Genomic DNA, 23,458 nt, shown 5'->3' with positions numbered 1-23,458 from the left:
CACTTCTCCGTCCCTTTCCCTCCTCCCGTGGTGTCCCGTTATCTCCTTACTTGGCACGTTCCTACTCTTTCCCACTGTCTTCTGCTTTGCTATCCCAAGGATTTCTTTGACTGCCCGGCCGCGGACTCCCCTGTCATCTCCCAACCGTCTTCTAACCCCGAAGCCTCCCCTGTGGCTCCTCCAGTCTCCACCATCCCTGTCCTGGTGTGACCTTCCCCTGTCCTAGCCTCCCCTTGTATTTCCCTCAGCACCCTTCCTCTGGGCCTAACCGACCCGTCCCCCGCTGTCCGACTTGTCGGCTTCACCTGCTGTCTAAGCAGAGCCTCCCAGACATCCCTCACCTTCTTCCTCCCTGCTCCTCAGCCCCTCGGAACATGGGGCCTGCTCAGCACCCCCACTCTTTTCCTTGGAGTTAGCCCCTTCTCCTGGTCCTTACTCTCTCTAGCCCTGGGAGCCAGAGGAGGACTGGGGAGTAGGAATGTGGGGTTCTAGGGCTTCCAATCATCCTTGCTACAAAGCAAATGAAATATGTTGCCCCTACTCCCTTGGCAGGGGTGTTGATAGGGGGCTGTGTCCACCAGTTCTTTGCTGATTGCTTTTCTGAGGATGTGGAAATCAGGGGCAAGCAAGTTTTAACTTAAAGTTAGAAGAATTTTTAATGCACCTTGTATCCCACAGCATTTTATAAAACATTAAATTCATCAACACCCTTCCCTTCGATCCAACATCAAGGATAGGGTAGTTCGGGAGCTATGACCATTGCTGCTGCTTTCAGCTAGTCTACTAACGTTTTTCGAGGTTTCTGAATGTTTTGAGGTGAGGAAATCCTATTCTGCAGCCACAGTTTTTTAGAAATTGCTCTTTTTTTTACCTACTCCAGAGAAATAGGCCTTATTTCTCCTTTCTGGATTTTGTTAATTCACTGCCTTTACATTCTAGGTACAGAAAGCAGGAATGGAACTGGAAAAAGGAAAATTCATTGCAGATACAAAATAGCTCCCCCCCTCTGCTGTAGCTGCCCCTCTGGCCATATACATTTTCTGATTTCAGTGAGTATGACCTTGTACTTACTCAAAATAAAATGTGTACCTGTCTTAGAAATAAAAGAAAACTTTACAGCCCAGGTGTGCGTGTTCATTTCCAATATGAGGTCCTGCATACCTTGAAAGCTTCCAGTTTTGATGTTTTTAGTTCCCCAAGGAGGCCTGATAGTGATGGGATCCATTGTACTTTCTTTCTCTTTGGCTTTAATTGAAGTCATTTTATTTTCTGTAGTTTGCAAAGCAAAATTAGAAGAGAGCATAGCTTCAACTTTTCCTTTTTATTCTAGTTAGGTTATGATTTGCAGCAAAGACTGCGTGAAAATAAAATTTACCAAGTGTACTATACTAACTAAACACTACTTCCACTGGTTTTGACAAGAAATAGCCTCTGGAGTTGGTGCAGATCAGTATTTAAGGGAATTCATAGAACTGTGCAGTAAGTTTATGCTGTACACTGCCTCCTGGAGCATTTGTTTGTCTCAACTTTTGCTGTTGATATCATTTTCATGAAATCCAATTCGTACATAAAATTCACAGATGGTATGGGAAAAAATTGGTATACTAAATATAAACCCCAAACAAAGGTCTAAAGTGAAGCTTTATAGCAAGTAATTCCATAGAATTTAACAAGAAAGCCTTTTTTGTATTTTCAAGATTTTCCACACACATTAGAAAGCTTTGTAGATATGTAGAATTTATTTTTAGCCCTCTTTAACAAATTATTAAGCCAAGGCTCTGTGAAGTTGTGACTGGTCCATGGTCGCATAGTATCAGATCAGGAACTCAAACCCAGACATGTGATTCATCCTAAATTGAAGAAGTATTGAACATCTGTCCAAATAGGTTTTGGAAAGAAATAGTAGATAATGCGTATGTATTATCTGTATACTTGTTTCTGGGATGACAGGGTTGAAATTATAATTTACAAACAATTATTGTTCTTGAAGTTGAGTTAGCAAAAATAAGGAACAATCCTTGAAGCAGTTGTTTGAGGCAGGTACCAGAGTGTTTTTTTTCCCCTCTTACTCATTTCTGTAGGCAGGACAAAATTATAGCTCAGGTGCAGTTTCTTTACCCCTAAAATTAGTTAATAAATTTGTGAGTTTTTTACCTTTCCTTATAACAAAGATTGCTATGTCTTACTCAGCTTTGTAAAGAGTTTGATTAAGACAGATTTCAAGACTTTGAACAGAACTCTTACTTCCATATACCCAAAAGTTTCTATCCCTTTTGTTAGAGGACCCAAGTCTTGGAAATGATATTCGAGGCTCTTTCTCAAAAAAATAAAAGTACATGTTCCCTCAATTCAGTCTTTGATAGATCTTTTAACCTAAGTTGGAAAATAACCCCAGTTAACCATATTGTGTAGTAGTTAACCTTTTCAACAGGCTTCATATTTTCTCCAACAATGGCATATATATCAAATGAGCCTTTTTTTAAAAAAAGTATGTTCCTTTGTAATAACCAGCTTTTATTAAAGACACAGGTAGGTGAGGGTTCCTTCCCACTTTGGGATAGCCCATGAACTATTCAGTTTTCTTAACATCTCATACTGAAAGGTCAACAAGTGATTTTATTCATACGCATACTATTGAAAGGGGAAAAAGTGATCACTAATGACAGAAAATTAAAAGTTCATCAGAAACGTAATGCTATGTTAATCATGTAATTTGTCAAACTATAAAGTGGTTCTTTGTAGAATTTCTGAATATTAAGACTGGTCTTCCAGAATATCTGGGAACAAGTAACCACCAATGTCATGTTAGAGAAATTTTTTATAATTATTATACTGCTACCTGTAATAAGAGAATGCTATTTTTAACAGGGATGGTGGTCCTCTTCAAATGACTGAGATCTACAAGGGACAGTCAAACATAGTGTCATAGAATGTTCATCTAATCTAGTATATAGAACCATGAGGGAATGAGCACAAACTTATTTGTAAAATAAAATTACTGAGAGTGGAATTAATAGGTTCCATCACAGATCATAGAATTATTGAGTTGAAAGGGACCTTAAGAAGTCATCTAATCTAACACCCATCTGAATCCTGAGTCTTCTCTGCAACTTTATAAATTGCCATCAAAGGTCACTTTACCTGTACAGATGAATAGGTCTTCAGTCTTAACTTTCTGTCACACAAATTCAAACTTTTTTAGTTTGCAAACAAAAACTCCCAAATGAAGTAGCAGCTGGTGTCCCTTTTTCAAACCAGAGCCACCAGAACTTGAATGTATGCAAAAATACTCTAATATGAAGACTACCCTAACTGAAAGCTTGAACAGTGGATTTTAGCAGAAAAGATAACTAAACTGCATAATTTAAACTGAGTAAATTTAAGTGAGTATTCAGTTAAACTGAGAACTTTGTAGCTTGAGTTATCTGAGTTGACAAACTGCTTTGCCATGAATAATTGTTCAGTCATCTACTTTGCTTTGAGTAGAGTTTACAATTCTCAGGCATTTTCTGATTGTGTGTGTTCATCCTTCGTTGCCAAAGAAGACCATGCCATCAGAAAAATAATGACATGACTTGCACTTGACTTTGTTTTGAGTGAGGGAGGGTTGTGCAGGTCACCCACCTCACTTCTCCAGAGCCATCTGAATCCAGTGACCAGATATTCATCAGGATGACTAGAGATGACCCAGGAGGAGGCAGTTGGGGCATTTTCTGATATGACAAGGATGGATAACCACAGTCCAAATCACCTCATTGCTTCAGTGACAACTAAGTCAGCGCCATAAAGGAATGGAGAACCTAGTGATCAAGTTGTAGATTGTACCCTCTGAAGAAAAATGTGTCATTTTCATATGAAGATTCTTAGAAGATAGTCTCTAATTCAGTTCAACAGACGTTTATAAAGTACATTCTGTGTGCAAAGCAGTCTTCTGGGTGAAAGGACAACAAAGACAAAACGCCGAGGGAATACTGTCCAACTCTGAGGTCTTTAGATAAATTAAAACCTTGCAGTCAACCTGGAGTGCATGTTCTAGATGATTGATTACTTTTGTTTTTGTATTCATAATTATTCATTCAGAAGATGTTTATAGAGAGCCTGATATAAGAAAGACACTAGGCACTGTGAAAGACAAACACGTTAGTCCCCACCCTCCAGCTTATAAACAACTGGCAGGGAGCTCTTCTGTGTAGCTTAGCATTTCTAAATGGCATTAGTATTTTCTAAATTTGTTGGTCACAAAGCCAATCACAGAACATAGATAACTGATATGAATTCTTCCTCCTAAAAAAAGGAATAACAAAGTCACTTTCTTTATCAATAAACATATGCATAATTGAGAAACCAGAATCTCTTAGATTTATTTGAGGACCCAGCAGTCTGCTCGGTGCATTGGGAAGGTAGCAGACAGGATTCATCATAATTGTAATAGAAATTATAATAGCACAGCTAATGGGAAAATATGGAGATAGTTTAATCCTGAGGGAATTTTGTTCTCTGTAGGGTTGAAATTTGATGTTGGTTAGATGAATAGGAAAGCTAATCCAATCTTAATCCCACTAGAGGCAGACACACCTATTAGTTCTAGTTTTCTTCCACCTGTGGACTGCATTCATATCCCACAAGAATGAGATTTCAACTAGTTCATTTTCATTAACAAGGGCATCCTCTTTGATTTGGACAAATAATAGGAAAGTGATATACTGCCAGCTTATAATGTTTGTTTTTTTTTAAACAAAGCTCTAAGACTGTAAAAGTTACTATGTAATCGAATGTTTGCTTTTGTTGCTGGTTACTAAATTTAAATTTAAAGTCACTACGTATCAACCTAGAAGGACTGGTCTCATTGATATATAGTTTTTATTGAAACAGCATCTTGTAACATCCATTCCTAATAAATGGAACAATGACTTTAAAGCACCCAACCTAGAATGCTTGAGAGAATTGTAAACTACTGGTGTTTTTTCGTCAAAATGATAGAGAAGAGAGAAAACAAATTTACTCATGGTTTCTGGAAGAAGAGGATTGTGCCATTGGATAGTATGTCTATTTTTGTCTAGTCAGACAGATGGGCTGTCTGTCATGGTAGTATGCTGTTATTCAGTTAGATTAAGTTCTACTATCAAGTACCTAGTATTTATTTGGTCATTGTGTGGCAGACCCAAGGGTTATCTTGCCTGTCTGTGTAGATGGCTCTTTGGAAGCAGAGTTGCAGTAATTGTTTACCTTCAAAAGTTTTGGTTTTGGCATATGTGAAGATTAAAAAAAACATACTGGACCATTTTGGAGAAGTTTCTTTTAGTTATCAGGTTCATGCTGCAGGTACATGTAAGATTGACATTGTCAGATTTGCCTTAGTTGACTAGTGAGGTTATTGAGTTATTACTAGTTTAGTGATCTCCAGAGAAATGCCCAGGATAAACAAAACCAGGAGATCTTTTTGTCTTTCATTGTGTGTAAGAGCTCCAGTAGGAGATAGAACCAATACCAAACTGAAAATAAATTAGAATGTGACCATTTGTATGAGAGTTCTGAAAGCAAGCACATTTCAGATACCTAATTGTGTGCTGAGTGCAGGGTGATCCTTCTCCCAATCTCATTTAAATTTCAGACCTGATATAGATTTGGAATTCTTCTTTCTTACTTGGTTCGAAGAATTTCGGTAAAGTTACAGGTCTTCTCTTAGCTGGGTTTTTAGCTTAAGAATATAACCACCATATACAAAATTGAATTATGTGGAAGAGGAAATTTTTTTTCTTTGTATGGTTCAACCTTTGTCTCCTCTAAGCTAAAAAACCCTCTAAGGGGCTTTTTTTTGCTTCTCTCAGGGCAGGGGACCTAAATGCAGGGCCACCTAAGGACACTGATGGCTCCACTCAGATTCCAGCCCTCTACAGATAACACTGCTTCATCACTCTACGGTTTGTAGTTAATACATTTCCCCATAAACACTGACTAATTATTCCCTACCCTTACTTGTCCCTATTAGATAATTTAGAAAATGATGCAGAGGCGAGGATGCCAATAGTTTTCATCTTATACTAATATGACAGTGACAGAATGAAGTTTAAATATATTGTCTTGTAGTTGAGGTGATGACCATAGGTTTTATTTGGTCCTTTTTTTTTTTTTAAACCTCCACCTATAGTGGCAAAATCTGCCATTAAAATTGTTCTTTAAGTAAGCATTGTGAATAGACACCATGGTCAGGATTTAGCTAATAGGTAGTTTAAAATTATTTACTTTATTAATCTATATCAGATATTATCTTAAATAAGAGATTTCTTGCTCTCACTAGCATTTGACTTTGCTTACCTTGATGGTGAAAACTAAAATGGGTGTTTCCCTGTGAGTGGTCAGAGTCCCTGGGGAGCTATTAAATGTTTGTAGGGAGCTTCAGTTTCTCCCATAGTGAGTGTCAGCTCAGGTCTAACTCAGAACTCACTAACACTAAGTGACTCAGAACTCTTACAGGGGGAATAGAATTAAGAGTTCTGGGTTGTTTACTAAGACAACTTTGCCACCAAACTAGCTTTTATGACTTTGGCTAGGTCATCATCCCATTGGACCTCCATTGCTTTATCCATAAAATGAAGGAGCTGGCTATCTAAGGCTCCTTCTGGTTCTAAAATTCTATAATTCTAGTGTTAAAACTAGTCTGTTATAAATTGTCCCAGAGTAGTTTCTGTTATTATCCTTATGACTAAAAGTCCAGTAGATTTTACTGCCAGATTGTTAGTTAACATTTTCCTTCTATTGTCATCAAACAGCATTTGTGTCCCCTTGCAGTTCCCCCTAATTTGTTTTTGTTTGTCTAAGTGGATTTCATGCTTTTTGACTCATTTTTCCTTTCTGTGAAATGAATAAAATGTGAGCTGTATCCTGGTAGTCTGGTCGTATTGATCACCTTGTTATATTGTTATGTTACTCTGTCCTGGTTTGTCTGGTTGTGAATTTTTTTTTTAATTTTTATTTATTTTGCAGCTACAGTAAGCAATGCGTAGAGCTTGAAGAGGGTTCAAAAGAAAACTAAAGAGCATTTAAAAGTTGGAAAATCAGGCATATAAGGGAGGAAAGGTGAAAGTAACTAGTGTTATTGTTGAGTGTTGATTAATGATGGTCTTTTGGCTTATTTTGAATTCTTACAAAAGATAGTGGTATTTAAAGCAGTTATAGGAAGACACAGTGGCTGGGTGGAAGGAGTGCTGGATTAGAACTCAAGAAGACGTAAATTCAAATCCTGTGTCTGCTGCTTTAATACCTGTGTTGTCTTGGACAAGTCACTTTCCTTTTCTGAATGTCATTTTCCTAGATTGGACTAGATGACTTCTAAGGTTCTTTCCAACTCTAAACCTATGATTTTATATTTTCTCTAGTCCTATATTATCTTTACTGAGAACATGTAGCAAGGAGATCAGAGTTAATGAGGAAGAACTAAGTATTGATTACTAAATGTTGGAATAGGATGCCAAAGAATTTTACGACATTTTCTCTGCATTTCCTTAAAAATAGAATAATCCAGTCTTAATTCTGAAAATAAGAGGAATAAACTTGAAAGGAGGGATGAGGGGGTGTGGGCCAATTGTGATAGACCATTTCATCTTGAAATCTTTGTTTTCATCCCAGTTGCCACTGCTGCACCTCACTTGTGTTACTAGCTCAGTTCACAGGAGTTTACAGCAATGAGGAGAGAGCTGGCAACTCTCAGCAGTTTGCACTGTTAAAGTACATATGTACATGTGCATACACCCTCTGGGGACTTTGAGAAAATCAAGAGTAATTTATTAGGAAATGGTTGAGTATCCCCTGCATTAGGTGGTACCTCAAAATTTTCTCTAGCCCCATGGTTCTTTGATCTTTTTTTTCCATGCAAGTTATACTTCTTGAATGGGAAATAAGATTTATAGCTACATACACTTTTTTTTTCTATTTAGTCTAATTCTTCACTTTCCCCCCCTTGATAGGGTTCTGCAGCATTCCAGACCTCAAGCACTGAATCAGGATGGGAAAAAGACGCTGTGTTCCTCCACTAGAGCCCAAGTTGGCAGCAGGCTGTTGTGGGGTAAAGAAGCCCAAATTATCAGGAAGTGGAACACATGGTCACGGGAACCAGTCAACAACTGTACCTGGCTCTAGTTCAGGTCCTCTTCAGAACCACCAGCATGTGGATGGGAGCAATGGAAGGGAGAATGTGTCTGACTTAACTCTGGGGCCTGGAAATTCCCCAATTACTCGAATGAATCCCACTTCGGGAGCTCTGAGCCCACTTTCTCGGCCCAATGGAACTGCCAATACCACCAAGAATCTGGTGGTGACAGCGGAAATGTGCTGCTACTGCTTCGATGTCCTCTATTGTCACCTCTATGGCTTCCCCCAGCCACGACTTCCTAGATTCACCAATGACCCCTAGTGAGTAAATGCATATGTGTGGGCAGTGAAGATTGCAATTGCCCAGCAGGCATGCTGTCACCTTTCTGGGCTCCTGTGTGGGAGGGTGTGGTCTTTATATCATAAAAAGCTTTAATAATCATTTGAAAGATGGGTAAGTAGGAATAAAACAATGAGACATAAAAGTCAAAATGTTAGAACATCTACTGGATTCAGCAGTGGATGAGATGGGTTGCATTCGAAAGAAGTGTAATCTTGTGGATAAAAGTATGACCTAGGAATCAGGAAGAGTTTTAATTTTGGCTCTGCTGCTAGTTCACATTGCCTTAGGTAAGTTATTTAACCTGTATCCGGTTTGTCCAACTGAAAGATGATGCTATCTAGGGTTTACTGATTGGGTGGATTTATAGATGGTGGGGGACTCAAATGTTTTGTCATAATTCTCTATTTCCATCTTCAGTAATCTTGCGTTGTTTCAAATACATATTCCTCCAGTTTCTACTGCATTTTACTTTGCTTGTTGTTTCTTTTGTGCATATCAGCATTTATGGAAGCCAAGGGTCACCAACACAGGAAAGAGGATTTTATGTTTTAATTTTAAAATTTTGACCTGGAGCTGATGATTTGTACTTAACCACTTTAAGTACAGATTTGGAAATATTGCTTGGTCTGTGGTAGCTTGTCATGATTTTTATCTCCTTTGGGATTAAAGGCTTTCTTAGGGCCATATTATAAAGTGACCCTTAGAAATACTGGCTCTTTAATTTCCTTTCCTAGGACTTAAATGAAACATTCTTGCATTTTAAAAAATATATGTTTATAGATCACCTACAATAGTCATATGATTGACCTAAGGATTATGGGGAATACAGAGTTGTGTGTTCTACCATCCCTACCCTCAGAACCCTGGTAGCTCAAGTTGGGAAAATAATCAGGTGCACATCCAAGTTAAATTACCATAGAAGAGTTGTCTCACAGTAGTGCATAAGTAAGTCCAAATGAGTGGTATAGATAAATTCTGAGAGTTTGTAGTTAGGATACCTGATTGGATTGGAATTGTTAGAGAAGGTTTCAAAGAGGAAGTGGAAACTGAGTAGGACCTTGCAGGATGAATTGGAGTTAGGATCATAGGCCTCTTATGATGGTTCTCTAAGACTTAACTTCCCACCTGTTGCAGATTTCTTTATACCATCCAGTGGGCAGAGCATTTTGCCTCTACTTGGAAACTCATTTTTCTCTGAGGCATCCCTTTTCATCAGTAGACAGCTCTGAATTGGATAAATGGGGAAAGAGGAAGAAGGTATAGGCAAAGAAAGATAAGAAGAATTAACATGATATACTTTGGCTCAGAGATAATAGCATTCTGGCTACATGACAGGGTTCACAGTGGAGAATAAGGGGTGATTGAGCTGGAAAGGTAGGTTTGAAAGATTATGAAGGGTCTTACATGATTCACTTAGAAGTATAGATTTTATTATGGAGACATCAAAGGAACCATTGGAGATATTTCAGTGGGAAAAAGACATGAAGGGGTTTTTTTGGTTTGTTTTGGTTTTTGTTTGTTTTGTTTTAAAAGAAGATTGATCTGCACTGCAGGATTTGAGGACAGACCAATCAAGGCACAATTATAGTGATTATACAAAATAACACACACATGGAACTTTAAGAAAGGAAGTTTAGGTAGTCTTTTTTTAAATGATGGCTATGCCTTAATTTTTTATTCTCAGTGAGGTAGATTTCCATGGGGTCTTGTAAGTTGTTGGTCATTTCTTAAGAATATTTAATCATACATCCATTGGTGTGTACTTTGTAGAAAGCAAATTACTAAGAAAAGATATGGAAAAAAGAATTGGTGATTGCAGCTTAGTAAAACTGTCATTTGTGGGGGGTTTTTTTAGCTTCTAATGTTCTTAAAGCCAATTGTCCTTCAAGAGGACCAAAATGACATCACAATGTCGGAGTTAACGTATAGTGTGTCTGATAGACTGATCAGAGTAGTATGAGCTCAGAAGGCTGGTGTACCGCAGTTCGGGCACAAATGGTCCAATAAAACCAATATAAAGCTTTTATATGCCCAGAGAGGCAATGAGAAATTGTTAAGAACGATCACTGACCTGGAAAACTGATAAGGAAACACACCTTCCTCTCAGTAGAGAAGTACCATCTATGAATTATGAATGTAGGATGCAGTATTCATTAGTTGCTTTACCTTAAATGTTTTTGTTAAAAAAAAGAGTTTGGAATTGAATGAGGAGGTGAATTTAAGGAAAAGTTACTGGTATTGAAAAACAAAGGACGACTAAAACTTTTTAATATTTAAGCAAGATTTTAAAATACCTTTTGAAAGTAACATCTTCCTAATATTATATGTATTCTTTTTAAGGACAGCCACAACTTTTTTTTTCTGTACCAGCTTTTCCATTTCATAGAATTAAGAGCTGGAAGAGACCTTGGAGATCATCTAACCCCACTCTCTCATTTTATGGATAAGGGAACTGAGTTCAGAGAGGTTAAGTTGCTTGAGGTCACAGATAATAAATAGCAGAGCTTGGATTTGAACCTAGTGCCCTTTTTCAGTGTTTATAAACCACATCCCTTATAAAATTAAGGGGACAGAGAAAGTAAGAGGTATGCAGATGGATGAACAGGTTAGGAATTTGTTGTGGTATTTTTGTTTTTAAAGTAAAATGAGTTATATTAGATAGACCCATTTTAATATTACTACATGTGATAGAGATTATGAATTGAAGAGATTATTATTATTGTCATATATGGAGGAAGGGTAAAAGATGACCTAGGAAGCTTCTTTTAGTTGTTGCCCCATATAAATGCAAATGTAAGCCAATTAGAAAAGATAACAAGGAATGGGAAGAAGGTGATGAATGTGCTGGCCAGGAGCAGAGACTTGAGAAAAACAAGTAGCTCCTCAACAGTGGCTTGAGATCCAGTGGAAATAGTGATCTTTCAAGTGTGAGAGGGAGGGATACACTTTATATTCTGCATTTAGAAGAGCCAAGAACCAGCCAGATATGAGCTTGTGCTGTGGATAGGTTTAAAGAAGAAATTCTGTTTAAAACAGTAAAAACTGAAGCTATGTATCTGTAATAGTATTATGTTTTCTAACATTTGTTATATTAACTAAATGATTTGTGAGGTCCTTTTTAACTCTTAATCTGTGAACCTATGGTATTGGCAGGGAAATTTTTTTTTTTGAAGTATTATATTAAAGAAATGAGGAAGTGTTCCATGGAAGAATGAAAGGCCATCATATGTGAAGTGGGAAAAGTTCATAATTGCTTAGCACAGTGACTCTTAATCTGGGGTCTAAGAATTCCTTCTGTATAGGGAATTAGAGAGATAGAGATAACTGTCTTTCAGTATAATTTTCTATATAATGCTATGTATTTTATTATAAACATCTGAAAGTATTTTTGAGAAGTGTTCACCCGACTGCCCATGAGGTCTAGGTCCATGACACCAAAAAGGTTAGGAACTCCTACATTATAAGGTTGAACTTAAAGGTATTCAGGTATTTCCAGAAAGGGTTTTGAGTGAGTAGAAGGGAGATTTGGAATGTAAAGTATTAAGAATTTTAAATAATTCTTAGAGATAGCTACTCCTGAAGATCCAGAAAATGTTAGATATTTCATAGTAAGTAACCCATGATGTTAGCTTGAAAAACAAAACAATGGCAATTGTTAGTACTTTTATGAGGAGCACCAGGTGTTCTCTGAAAACTTAGGCAATAGGAAAACAAATTATTATAAAACATAACTGTAGCAAACACTTATGGTCTGAGACATGTGCCTTTGGAAAACTTTAGGTAATCTGGAAGAGTTTTAAATAAGGAATAAAGAGGCCTGGTGAACGGTAAGAGCAATTTCCCTAGTTAATTGAAAGAGGTGGAATGAATGGGTCATGTTAAAATAAGGGAAAAAGAGGAGGAGTAAATGGGAAGGAAGGGTGGTAAAAATAGGTCTCTAAGAAAAGATGAAAAACTAAAATTTAAAGATAAGATAGAAAGTATAGGAATCTTAAGAAAGAAGAACACAGGATGATAGAAACCTACATAGATCCTCTACATAACTACGTGGGATTCTTTATAACCAGGAAAATCTGAGACTTTGGGAAAAGATGAAAAAAAGTAGGCCACAGGAGAGAAAAAATACTTCCCAAAATAGTCATTTAAGCAGTCAACAATTTAGAAAATCATTTTGGTAGCAATAATAGAAACTGAAAAAAAACAAATCCAGAAGGTTCAGTTCTGACATGTTACTAATGTGAGTCTGGAGAATGTTTTGTTTTGCTTTTTTAGCCCACTCTTTGTGACATGGAAGACTGGGAGAGACAAACGACTTCGTGGCTGCATTGGAACCTTCTCAGCCATGAATCTTCATTCAGGACTCAGGGAATACACATTAACCAGGTAATGACACCAGAACTAGAGAACTGCAAAATTGCTATTGTCAGGGAAGTCCCTCCCTATCTGAGACTTATAAAAGAACAAAGTTACAGTCAGTTTTGAGCATATTTTTTAGTAAAAAAGTAAATATAAAGGTTTAAATCTGGTGAATCAATAAGAATTGTATGAAATCAAAATATAAACAACAAATAATATAAAGTGCTTTAGTATTTTGTTTTAGAAAAGTTAGACAATTTCAGAATACCTGAAGTAAGATTCATTCATATTCAGGATAGGGGCATTTGTGATCTTAGGATACTTAATCCAAAGCTGCCTCATTTTAGTTTGTTTCTTGTGTATTTGTGATTTAATGTCATTTTACAGTGCACTTAAGGACAGCCGATTTCCCCCCCTGACCCGCGAGGAGCTGCCTAAACTTTTCTGCTCTGTCTCCCTCCTTACTAACTTTGAGGATGCCAGTGATTACCTGGACTGGGAGGTGAGAACAGCTGCATTTGGAACTGCATCTCTCTCGTTACATGTGGGTTCGGGTTAGTACATGGTAATGTGTCTCCTTCATTAAGAGAGTTATAAGAATGTTAACTCAGATAGGAAAAATTGGTGGGAAAAGTTAATGACATAAAAATATTAAGAATAAGAAAAGAGTGATGACCAGTTATTCTTACTCCTTCCCTGTTCCATCTCCACCCTTTTCCTCCTCCTCCTTTTACCAAATTAAAGACATTTTGTAGTTCCCAGGTCAAAGATTCTCCTGAGTGAGCTTAGGTAATCCTTTGTTATATGAATTTAATAGTAGAAATACTCGCACAATTAGTAAATGTTAAAAGTGAGATTAATTGTCCAGAATCAGGTCAGTTAATTAAGAAATTTATCTCTGCCACTCTTACCCGTAGACCAAAAACAGGGATGGGCAGGGATCTAAAAGGGATGGGCAGCTTTTCTTTCCTTTCTCTTATCTTCTAACCCAGAACCTGAGTCTAGAATTTTTTTCCTCCTGAGCAACCAAGGCAGGATAAATTGTGTTAATGCAATTGATTTCTCTTTTCCCAAAACTCAGTTCTTCATGCTAATTTTAGAAATTAGTGTCAGGTTATGTGTGGATAATGAATGAACTAACATTGCAGTCAGACTATGTAAATGTCATTCATTTGTCTGCTTTTTTTTCCCATACAGGTAGGGGTACATGGGATTCGAATTGAGTTCATCAATGAAAAAGGTGTTAAAAGAACAGCCACATATTTACCTGAGGTCGCTAAGGAGCAAGGTGAGCTGAGAGAAGACTCCATTTTGTTAGGGCTGTAATTATCGCCTTTAGAGAATAACCTCTTAATGCTAAATTCCTATAGAACCTGAAGAAGAATCTCGTTAAACTTAAGGTGGCAAAATTGGGTGTGGCACTGTGTGTAAAGTACTTTGAGTACAGCACAGTATTGTATATCTACAACTTCTTTACACTGTAGATTTCATGGCCATGTTGTAAGTTAGAATCCGTGACCATATTGCATATTGTTTCCTTTTTTGTAGGAACTTGGTATAAGCATTCTCAGTCATTCTTAGTTTCTGTTTGATTTCATTCATCTTTGAAGAGAAATCAAACTTCACTTCCTCGCCTATTTTAAATTTCAGAAATGAGAAATGGCGGGGAAAGGTAAGGCCTACAGGTCAACTGTACCTGGCCCTGTCACACTGTGATTTGAGAACAGGTACACAAGTAGAGCAAAGAAGACAACTATTTTAGCCTCACAGAATATTTTTTTTAGGGGTTGTTGGTATGGGATTATCATTCCATAGATACATAGATAATTTGCCCTGGCGAGTTCAGTGGTTGCTGGTCTCTTTGTGTGCTGTGCCTGTGAGTTTTTTAGAGTGCTCTTAGGAATAAGGAAGATTTTTTCCCTTTCTTATCTGACCACCTATAGACCAATCCTACATAAGGTTTTCCCAACCAAGGTAATTTTACAACATGGTTAATACAGTATGTCATTGTATGTTAATATATTATGACACAAAACAATCTGTACCAGATTGGCAATTTATACATTTGTACTGTGTACCCCCATTTTGTTCTCAGGTACATATAATGTATGTACAAACTCCAAGCATCTTTTGTCCTCTTTTCTCTAAGTACTACCATTTCAGCCACTCTCCTTTTGGCCACATATTGGCAAAATAGAATGAGGAATTCTGTTATATGCAGAAACCCCAAAGACTTTTTTGAGATGAATCAGTCCATCAACAAGCATTCATTTATCAATGCGCCATGTGCTTCCTTAGGCATTGGGATTACACAAGCAAAATAAAACAGTGCCTTCTTTCAAGGAGATAACATGTACCATCTATAAATATATACAGGATAAACACAAAGTAATTAGGGAGGAAAGTGCACAAACAGTTGGCAGGATCAGGAAATGCAGTGTGGAGAGACAGCGTTTGATGTGTTTCTTGAAGGAAGAAGGAAATAAGAGATTCTCTGAGGTGGCAATGAAGAAAGAGCAGAAAGTGCAAAGGCATAATTATAACATTTGACTATTGTTTGAATTCAGTAAGGGGAGTAATGTACACTAGTGGAAATAGACACTGAATCCAAGTTGTGAAGGGCTTTAAGTGCCAAACGGGAGTTTATTTTTATCCTAGAGGCAATAGAGAGCTACTAGAATTTGAGTAGGGAAGTGCTATGACCAGTATTGTGCTTAAGAAAAATCCCTGGCAGCTGTGTGAAGGATGGCTTGGATTGGGGATCTGAAGCAAAGAAACCAATTAGACTTTTTTAATAATCCAAGTGAAAGGTAATGAGGTGGTAACTATATGTGAGCAGAGAAAAGGTATTGATGTGAGGGATGTGGTGGCAAGAAATAGCAATATTTGGCACTTGATTGCTTATGTGGAGCGAGAGAGAGTCAAGGATGATGTTACAGTTGAGATTAACTTGTGAAATTGGAAAGAGGGTGTTGCCCTCTACAGAAACAAGAAAGTTCAGTAGAAGAAAGGCTTTGTAGACAAAAATAATGAGTTATGTTTTGGATATATTGAGTTTGAGATGTCTCTAGGATATCGTGTTTGAGATGTCTAATAGTGGTGTAGGATAGAAGCTCAAGGGAGAGATTCAGGCTGAATGTATAGATCTGGGAGTCATCTACCTAGAGGTGATAAACACTTGGAAATTGGTATGGTCACTTGAGAGTGTAAAGACAAAAAAAGGGAGCCCAGCATATAACTTTGCATCAAAGATAACTCAAGGAGATATATCAGTGTTGACTCACTACTGAGAAGTACTCCATTCAATATATTGTAGCCTTTGTTGTTGACTATTTGAGGAGAGCTTCTTATAATAAACTATTTACATTTTCTAACAGACATGGGACAAACAATCCCTTTGAGTAAGTGCTTTCTCCAATTCTACTAGTCCAGTAATGGCCACAGTTGTAGTGAAAGAACCTGATTGTTCTTGTTCTTGGTGGAGTGGGAAGTAAAGATTGTTTTACCACTTTTGTCCTGCTATCAAGTAGCAATTACCCTTCACTTTCCCTTTCCTTCTCAAAACATTCTACTCACATTAAAAAACAACACTCACTTAAATTTTCAGACTATTCACCAGACGCAAAACATCTAGGAACTATAAGGATCAGTGAATGGTTGTTGATGGTACATGAATGATCCTTCTTTTTCTTCTAAATTCAGAGCATTTTCACCTGCTAATGCTTTAGGATCCCTGAGTTAGGAAAGAAATCTCTAGCAGTGTATTCATTTTAACAAGTTTATATTATAACCAAAAAAAATTGATTGCCCAAAGAATTCTTACTGGTGTAAGTCTTAGATCTTTGTTGATCAAAAAATTCTCACTAACTTTTGCAATTAGCAGGAACCAAAAACAGCTACTGTATATTCAAAGAAACAGGTAGTTTAAATTTTTATAATACAATATAAATTAAATTATACAGGTTTTCTCTAAATAAGCATGTGTGAAACTATTTAAATATTCTCAAAAAAGGAAACTCTACAGATTACTTGTTCATTTGTGGTATGCAACATTTTTTTTGTATTTTGTGGTATTAACCTTTGGGGTTTAAGTCTAAAAAAGAAAAATGTTTATAATTATTTAAAAATTTCTCAGTGAAGTGGATGAGAGATATCAATTGCCCTGTCAATTTGTGTTTCTGGTATGCTTGAATTTACTTTACAAATCAAAATATAGATTTGGCACAAAAGAAAGAAGCATTGCATTTGCATGAATTTCTTGAGGTCCAAGTGTAGTCTATTCAGCAAATGTTTTTTAATGATGAGGACAGGAAGAATGCTTGAGGTGTATTCATTAAAGTACTATAGCCATTTCTGAAAGGCTATTGGGAAAATTAAGTATGCTTTTGTCATTGCAGCCTATGGGGAAGTTACTATATTCTTTGTATTTGATTGGCTTTTGATCCATTATCATACACACACACACACACACACACACACACACACACACACACACACACAACAAACACAACAAACACACCCTTGCTTTCCTAAATTCTTGCAAGAACACAGTTTCTTTATCTTTATTAAGCTTTGAACTTGAGCTCATCTTCCCACATTACAGTGTGCTATCACTGCCACTAGTCCACCAGGCCAGGCTAAGTTGGGACATTTTTAATATACTGTAGGTGACTGAACTCGGGTGTCATCTGGCAGAAATGGGTTATGAGTCAATGAAGCAAGAACAGGGAGCCTGGGGAAACGCATTGTGGAACACATGGGGTTACTATTTCACAGATGCTGCGGTTTCTTCATGGATTCTAGGAGAGTCAGACACATACACAGGGTATGTGCAGGCAAGTGCATAGGTGTGTGACCATGCATGTCATATCTTGATCTTTTATATTTCCCTTATTTCTGATTGTATGTATATTGTTCAGCCTGATGTTAGATTTTTACTTCCTCTAGAATCCCATTTCTCTTTTTGAACAGTTAACAGCATTCATTTTGCAATGTATGACAGTGCTAAAAACTTTGTGACTTCTCTTCTTCAGACTGGGATCAGATCCAGACGATAGACTCCTTGCTCAGGAAAGGCGGCTTTAAGGCTCCAATTACCAATGAATTTAGAAAAACAATTAAACTCACCAGGTAAGTCATTGTCCCAGGGTCCTTATCATTATAATTGAATTGTAAGTTAACTTTTGTTAGTAAAGGGGAGAGTAATACCTTCTCCAGTAATGGATCAGGGAAGAAGTCTGGGAGAGCACACTAAAAAGTGGCAATAAAGAATATACTTAATACAGTTGTGTGTGCATATCTGTAGTTACGCTCACACAGGAATTGTAGTGATACATAGCTTCATGTGAGCATATGATAAATGGTCTTATCAAACATATGAGGGGAAAAAGAAAACTAAAAAAATGGTAATCCATTGAATTGAAGTATTTTGATTTCCTTTTTCTCCAGAGAAAATCCACTTAGACTATCCATGGAAAGCCTGATGGCATCTCTTTGAAAAGAACTAGCCCTAACTGGTTTGGATAATTGCCAATTATGAGCCTCCAATCTCTATAAAATATACCTCTAGTGGAATTGGAAGAGCTGAGAATCTTAGCTTCTGGGGACCTTGGTTACCCCATCTGTAAAATTGTTGATAATCATATTTGCCACCTACTAACCTCACAGGTCCGATTGGAGGATAACCTAGTGTTTATGAAGTGCTTTTGGACTCCAGAGAAGGGCACTCTTCAAATACAAAGCATTATTATTATTATAATTTATTTGAACAGCCATATCCCTGTCAAAATTCAGGAATAATCACCTTGCAGTGGAGAAGTGGTTACAGTGAGAAAGAGATGGCTATGGGTAAGGAATATCACGCCTAGCTCCTGTGGTCTGTAGTAGGCTCCATAGGTTTGTAACACCCCATGCTTTACATCTTGATTCATGGCTCTTTTTAAGAGCAAACCTAAAATGCTCTAGATTCTGATGGCACTGTTCACGTATATTCATCTAGAAAAAGAGAACCTTCCTATAGCCCAAAGATCTTTTTGCCTGCTTCTTCATAATGTGGCCTAAAATTAGGTTCCTTTACTACATTTAGTAGCAAACAGCTTAACTTGATTATTGTCCTGAAAGTTTGAGGTATACATTGTTCTTGCATTTTTGTCTAAACTATCATACCTTCTCTGTAGAGAGAGAGAGAGAGAGAGAGTAGTAGTAGTAGTAGTAGTAGTAGAGAGAGAGAGAGAGAGAGCACCCAAATTGGGACATTTGGTGCAACCATCTCAAAGTATACCACCACTTTATTTTGACACTGGAATTCTTCATCCAGATTGCATTAGCAGATTGCTGCAATGCATCCTGATGATAAATGTAGATAATGTTTAAAGGTGAGGTGTTCATAAAAGACAGGCTCAGGTATGGATTGTAAATGTGCTTTTTCATCCTGTTCATTTGTAATAATCAAACATTGTTTTTTTGTGCTGTCTTTCATCCTTTGTAAATGAGGTTGCTTTTGTTCTTTCATCTTATTCTTTCAATTAGAGCACATATTTTACTTTTTCCCAAATAAATAATACCATAAAACTAATGGTTGTATGTTTCTGATCCCCTTTCCTGTTTCCTCACAGGTACCGCAGCGAGAAAGTGACAATCAGTTATGCAGAGTATATTGCTTCTCGTCAACCTTGTTTCCAGAATGGCACTCTTCATGCCCCGCCCCTCTACAATCATTACTCCTGACACGCGGCTGCATGACCAGTCCCATCCCCCCGTGGCCGCCAGTGGCTACGACATCATTGGAGCAGACGCCTCCTCTTCCTGGTCCAGTTACTTCTATTACTGCACCATTTTATGATGCTAGCTTCCGTTGCCGAGTCTGCCTTCCAGCTGATGGGGGGGATTGCACTGAGTGAAAAAGAACTTCAGGGGCCCAAGCCTTATCTCAGCCATTCCTCAAAATGGGGTTCAGTTGGATTGGGGCTCCTCCATGACTAGGAATTACTGTGTGAGGTGCAGAAGACCCTTAGGCATGCAAGCGCCACTTCAAATTGCTGTGTCGTGTGTCAGCCACACACTGGAAGCTGGAATTGTTGATTTATGAAAGCCCCCCCAACCTCCTCCTTTTCTTCTCTCCTTCCCACTTACCTTTACCTACCCCAGATCAAGTAGGAGCGTTCCCCTGGCAGTCTGGGCAACGGAGTCCAACAAGAAACATTTTTAGGTTATTTTAAATTCCTTTTTTTAAACCTCTGGTTTGGTGTGTACCAAGAGTTGATTGCAGCTCCCAGGCATCACAGGCAGACATCATGTTAGGGTTAAATTGTTGGGCACCATGAGTCCTTTCAGGCTCCTGTACAGAGACCAGTCAAATATCCGAAAGTCCTTTGGATGGCACATTGCAGATCTCACCATTGCTAAATAAACCCTGAACGTTTTATCTCTCATCCCACTGTCAGCTGGATTTTCTGGCACTCTTCTTGCATTGAGTTTACTGGTATCAAAGAGTGCTTTATATGGTATAGCCTGCTTCTGAATGGATTGGAGATGCCTGAAGAAGGGCAGAATACCATTGCTGAGTATGTATGTGAACATAGAGATGCTCATGTCTCACCAAGAAAGCTCTTCTTTACCACTAGGCTACCTCACCCATACCTTGGTAGCAGTGCCTAGAACTGGATCTAGGGTCTTGAAAGCTATGTTGATATTTAAATACACAGTTGGGTCAGGGATTTTACAAGGACAGAGTAAGACAAATGAATCCAGTGTCTCGAGGCAGTTTTAATTTCAGGCAAGCTTCCTAGGGGACCTTTATGCAGGCAGTTCCATGTATGGATCTTTTAGAGGGAAGACTCACTGTTTTCTATTGTAGGTCTTCAGAGCAAAGCAGCGTAGTTTTAACTGGCAAGTCGCCGATCTTGCCTAACATCTTGGGAGTTGCCAACCCACCAGGGCAAAATGAAGAAGAGATCATTTTATTCCAGACCATTCAGACTTCCATGTGCACTCATACTTCCCGTTCTCATTTTTGCTGATTTCCAAATGTCTGCTAGTAAGGTTCCTCTTTCCTTCTCCTTCCACCTGTTCTTCACTGGCTCATTCAGTGATGTCACTGGGCAGTGCTCGTACATGTGACTCATGGACTTGGAAGAAACATTGGAATAAAGCATCGCAAAATGACTGAGGAAGAGGAGGCCAGTTGGATGATTATACACTGATTACCAGCAACAGTGATTAGAGGACTTTGAGATGAAGTGCATGACCGACCCAGTGGATACAGTATTGGAATGAATATATTTTTTAAAGTTTCAGTGTGATAATGGTGTGGCTTTTTGAAACTGGCTGACTGTCAAAAGTTCCTGTGAGTTTTCTTCTAATATGTAAAGAGGGAAATCTAAGAAACCACATGCATGCTGTTCTTGGCATTGCTGTCCTTCGAGTTTCTTGGAAATGTTTGCAGTTTTGTGTGTCAACATTATGCTCTGCTGTTCTGGAGGATACATGTTGTGTAAGGGAAAGGTGGGAGTTACATCAGGATTTCTGTGCAATATCGCCCCAGACTTAATTTTGTGCTGGGTATTTCTCATGTATCACCATTTTTCCCTTGCAATGTTACTGAAAAAGCTTTGGAAGATGAAGGGATTGTTTCATGATTTCCTGCTGCTGAGAATAAATCAGTCTCGTTACAAACTAGAGTGATAGTAGTTACTCTTAGGTGCCATGGACTGATGTAGAGGGGTGGTTCAGCTCTGGGCAAACTATCCACCTCTAACTGTACAACAGTATTGATACATAGGGCTACACTCATTACTGTTCAAATGTTCTATGTTAGAATTTGTGTTTTAATTTCTAAAGAGTTTAAAAAAAAGCAAAAAAATTGGTGCTAAACTTTCACCCCTGAGCACGCTCAGTGAGACTGGTCATGCAAGCATACAGTGCCATGCTATTCAAGCCTATTTTTCTTTTTTAAATGTTGCCCTGTTCTGTGTCTTTCTCCTGTGTATGATGTGTTTTTTTATTTTATTCAGGGGAGGGTGGGGGGAGGGTAGCTACCATTTAAAAATAGCAAACTGAGAAAATAATACTACAAAATATAAAATAAAAATTCCAGTACTGGGGGACTGTCGTTAACTGCAGCAAGCAAACGGAAGTGGGCTCCATGTCTTTGGAATGAAAAAGCCTTACTCCATTTACACCCCCTCTCACATTTACACCTAGTTTAGAAGTGGAAATGCTGTTATGCCTCTTGGTAGAATGAAGGGCAATAATGAGTGGACCAAGGAAAACTGATCTGCCCTTCAGGGAATGGGCATAGTCAGTATCAATCCTAAATGTGGTCTAGTAAGAAGGTAATTTAGAAGTATGCTGGTCAAGGTCACCTCATAAAAATGCACGGCAGGTGGTTCTCAGGAAATAATCCTATGTCTGGATCATTATATGGCAGCTTTGCATAGGGAGATGACAACTCCAAACTGAAACTTAACTGCCTTCCACTTGCCTGACAGCAGTGATAAGAATGGCCAAATTTATGTGGCGATTGGTAGGACTAAAGAATATTAAATCTCCTGTTTCTGCATAGTGTCTCATTTTGTTCCTGCACTGCTCTGCTGGACAACTATTGTTTCTAAGGAACCAGCTTCCAAGTTTGCTGGTTTGATTTGGAGTTTGTTTCATCCCTAGCTGTGAGTGCCTTTTGGTCTGGAAAGTTTTGATTGTCTCATGATAACCACAGCTAGGAAGTTATCTCTGTAATTATGACTTGTCCTTGTTTTACATTAACTAAAATAATGTCTTTGATCACTGGAGTTTGTCAGTGTTGGGATGTTTCCACTGTGAGGTTCTTAAAACTTATTGACTTCATAATGTTAAAGCAGCCATTGTCAGTAGAGTCCCTTTCAATTTGAAAGGTGTATAGTAAAAACATGAATACTTTATTGTTTATAAGAAAAACTGTCTGTAAAAAAAAAAAAAAATCCTGGATGTTCATTTAACTTTTGCACAGGATCAGTTATTTTTCATGACACATTAACATCTGCAGTTTTCACTGACAGTTGTCTTTCTGTTGGTTTTCTAGAACTTTATTGTTCATTTTTTTTGTTCATTTCATTTCCCTAAAGCAAGAGACCTCGTATGACCTTCAGTGCAGAGATGTCAGACCAATTCTTTGTATTACACTTGGTTGCCTCCTAGCTATATAACTTCTGAGTGTAAATCATTGAACTCTATCCTCTAATGAAGTATTGTAGAGAATAAATCATAATGGGTAAAGATTTTTCTTTGTACTGTCTCATCTTTATACCATGTGCCTTGAACTATTTGGAGTAATAAAATTTTTTCTTCTAACAGCTAAGCAATATTTGCCTACATATTGGTCACACAGCGCATCTTGTTAGCAAGAGTCCTTCCGCCGTCTTTTTTCTTGTATTCAGGTGTTACACCTATACATTCTGTCATTCTTTTGCCAGCTACTTATCCCTATCTGTAGCCAATCCACCCTTGAGACACTCTACTCTCAAAAAAAATGCTTGGGAATACATAGAAAATATGAGTCTCTCAAGCTATTTTAAATTTGGGTAGGAAGAGGTAAAGGTAAAACTAAAGCTTATGAAATTTTAAGATTACAAGCAGCTCTTAAGTTGTGTGATAGAAATTAAAAGTGCCACAAGAGTTGCTAGAAGGGTGAAAGCA

The 23,458-nt window shown here is 37.8% G+C and overlaps 1 protein-coding gene across 2 annotated transcripts; it reads left to right on the top strand.

Moving 5' to 3' along the window:
* Positions 1 to 939: 939 nt before the first annotated feature.
* Positions 940 to 21,460, top strand: AMMECR1L (AMMECR1 like). Of its 2 annotated transcripts, XM_072613477.1 has the most exons (8): positions 1,002 to 1,049; positions 5,829 to 5,921; positions 7,965 to 8,409; positions 12,704 to 12,814; positions 13,175 to 13,289; positions 13,985 to 14,075; positions 17,821 to 17,917; positions 19,402 to 21,460. In XM_072613477.1, exons 3-8 carry the CDS (start codon positions 8,003 to 8,005, stop codon positions 19,511 to 19,513), a joined length of 933 nt encoding a protein of 310 aa, XP_072469578.1. In that variant the 5' UTR covers positions 1,002 to 1,049; positions 5,829 to 5,921; positions 7,965 to 8,002; the 3' UTR covers positions 19,514 to 21,460. The 2 variants fall into 2 exon arrangements, with proteins under 2 accessions (XP_072469577.1, XP_072469578.1); XM_072613476.1 differs by lacking the exon at positions 5,829 to 5,921 and having other exon boundaries at positions 940 to 1,049.
* The last annotated feature ends 1,998 nt before the right edge of the window (positions 21,461 to 23,458 follow it).

Source organism: Notamacropus eugenii, chromosome 5, assembly GCF_028372415.1.
Source record: "Notamacropus eugenii isolate mMacEug1 chromosome 5, mMacEug1.pri_v2, whole genome shotgun sequence".
NCBI lineage: Eukaryota > Metazoa > Chordata > Mammalia > Diprotodontia > Macropodidae > Notamacropus > Notamacropus eugenii.
Note: the sequence above shows the minus strand (reverse complement) of the source record. Positions and strands in the feature narration are given on the sequence as shown.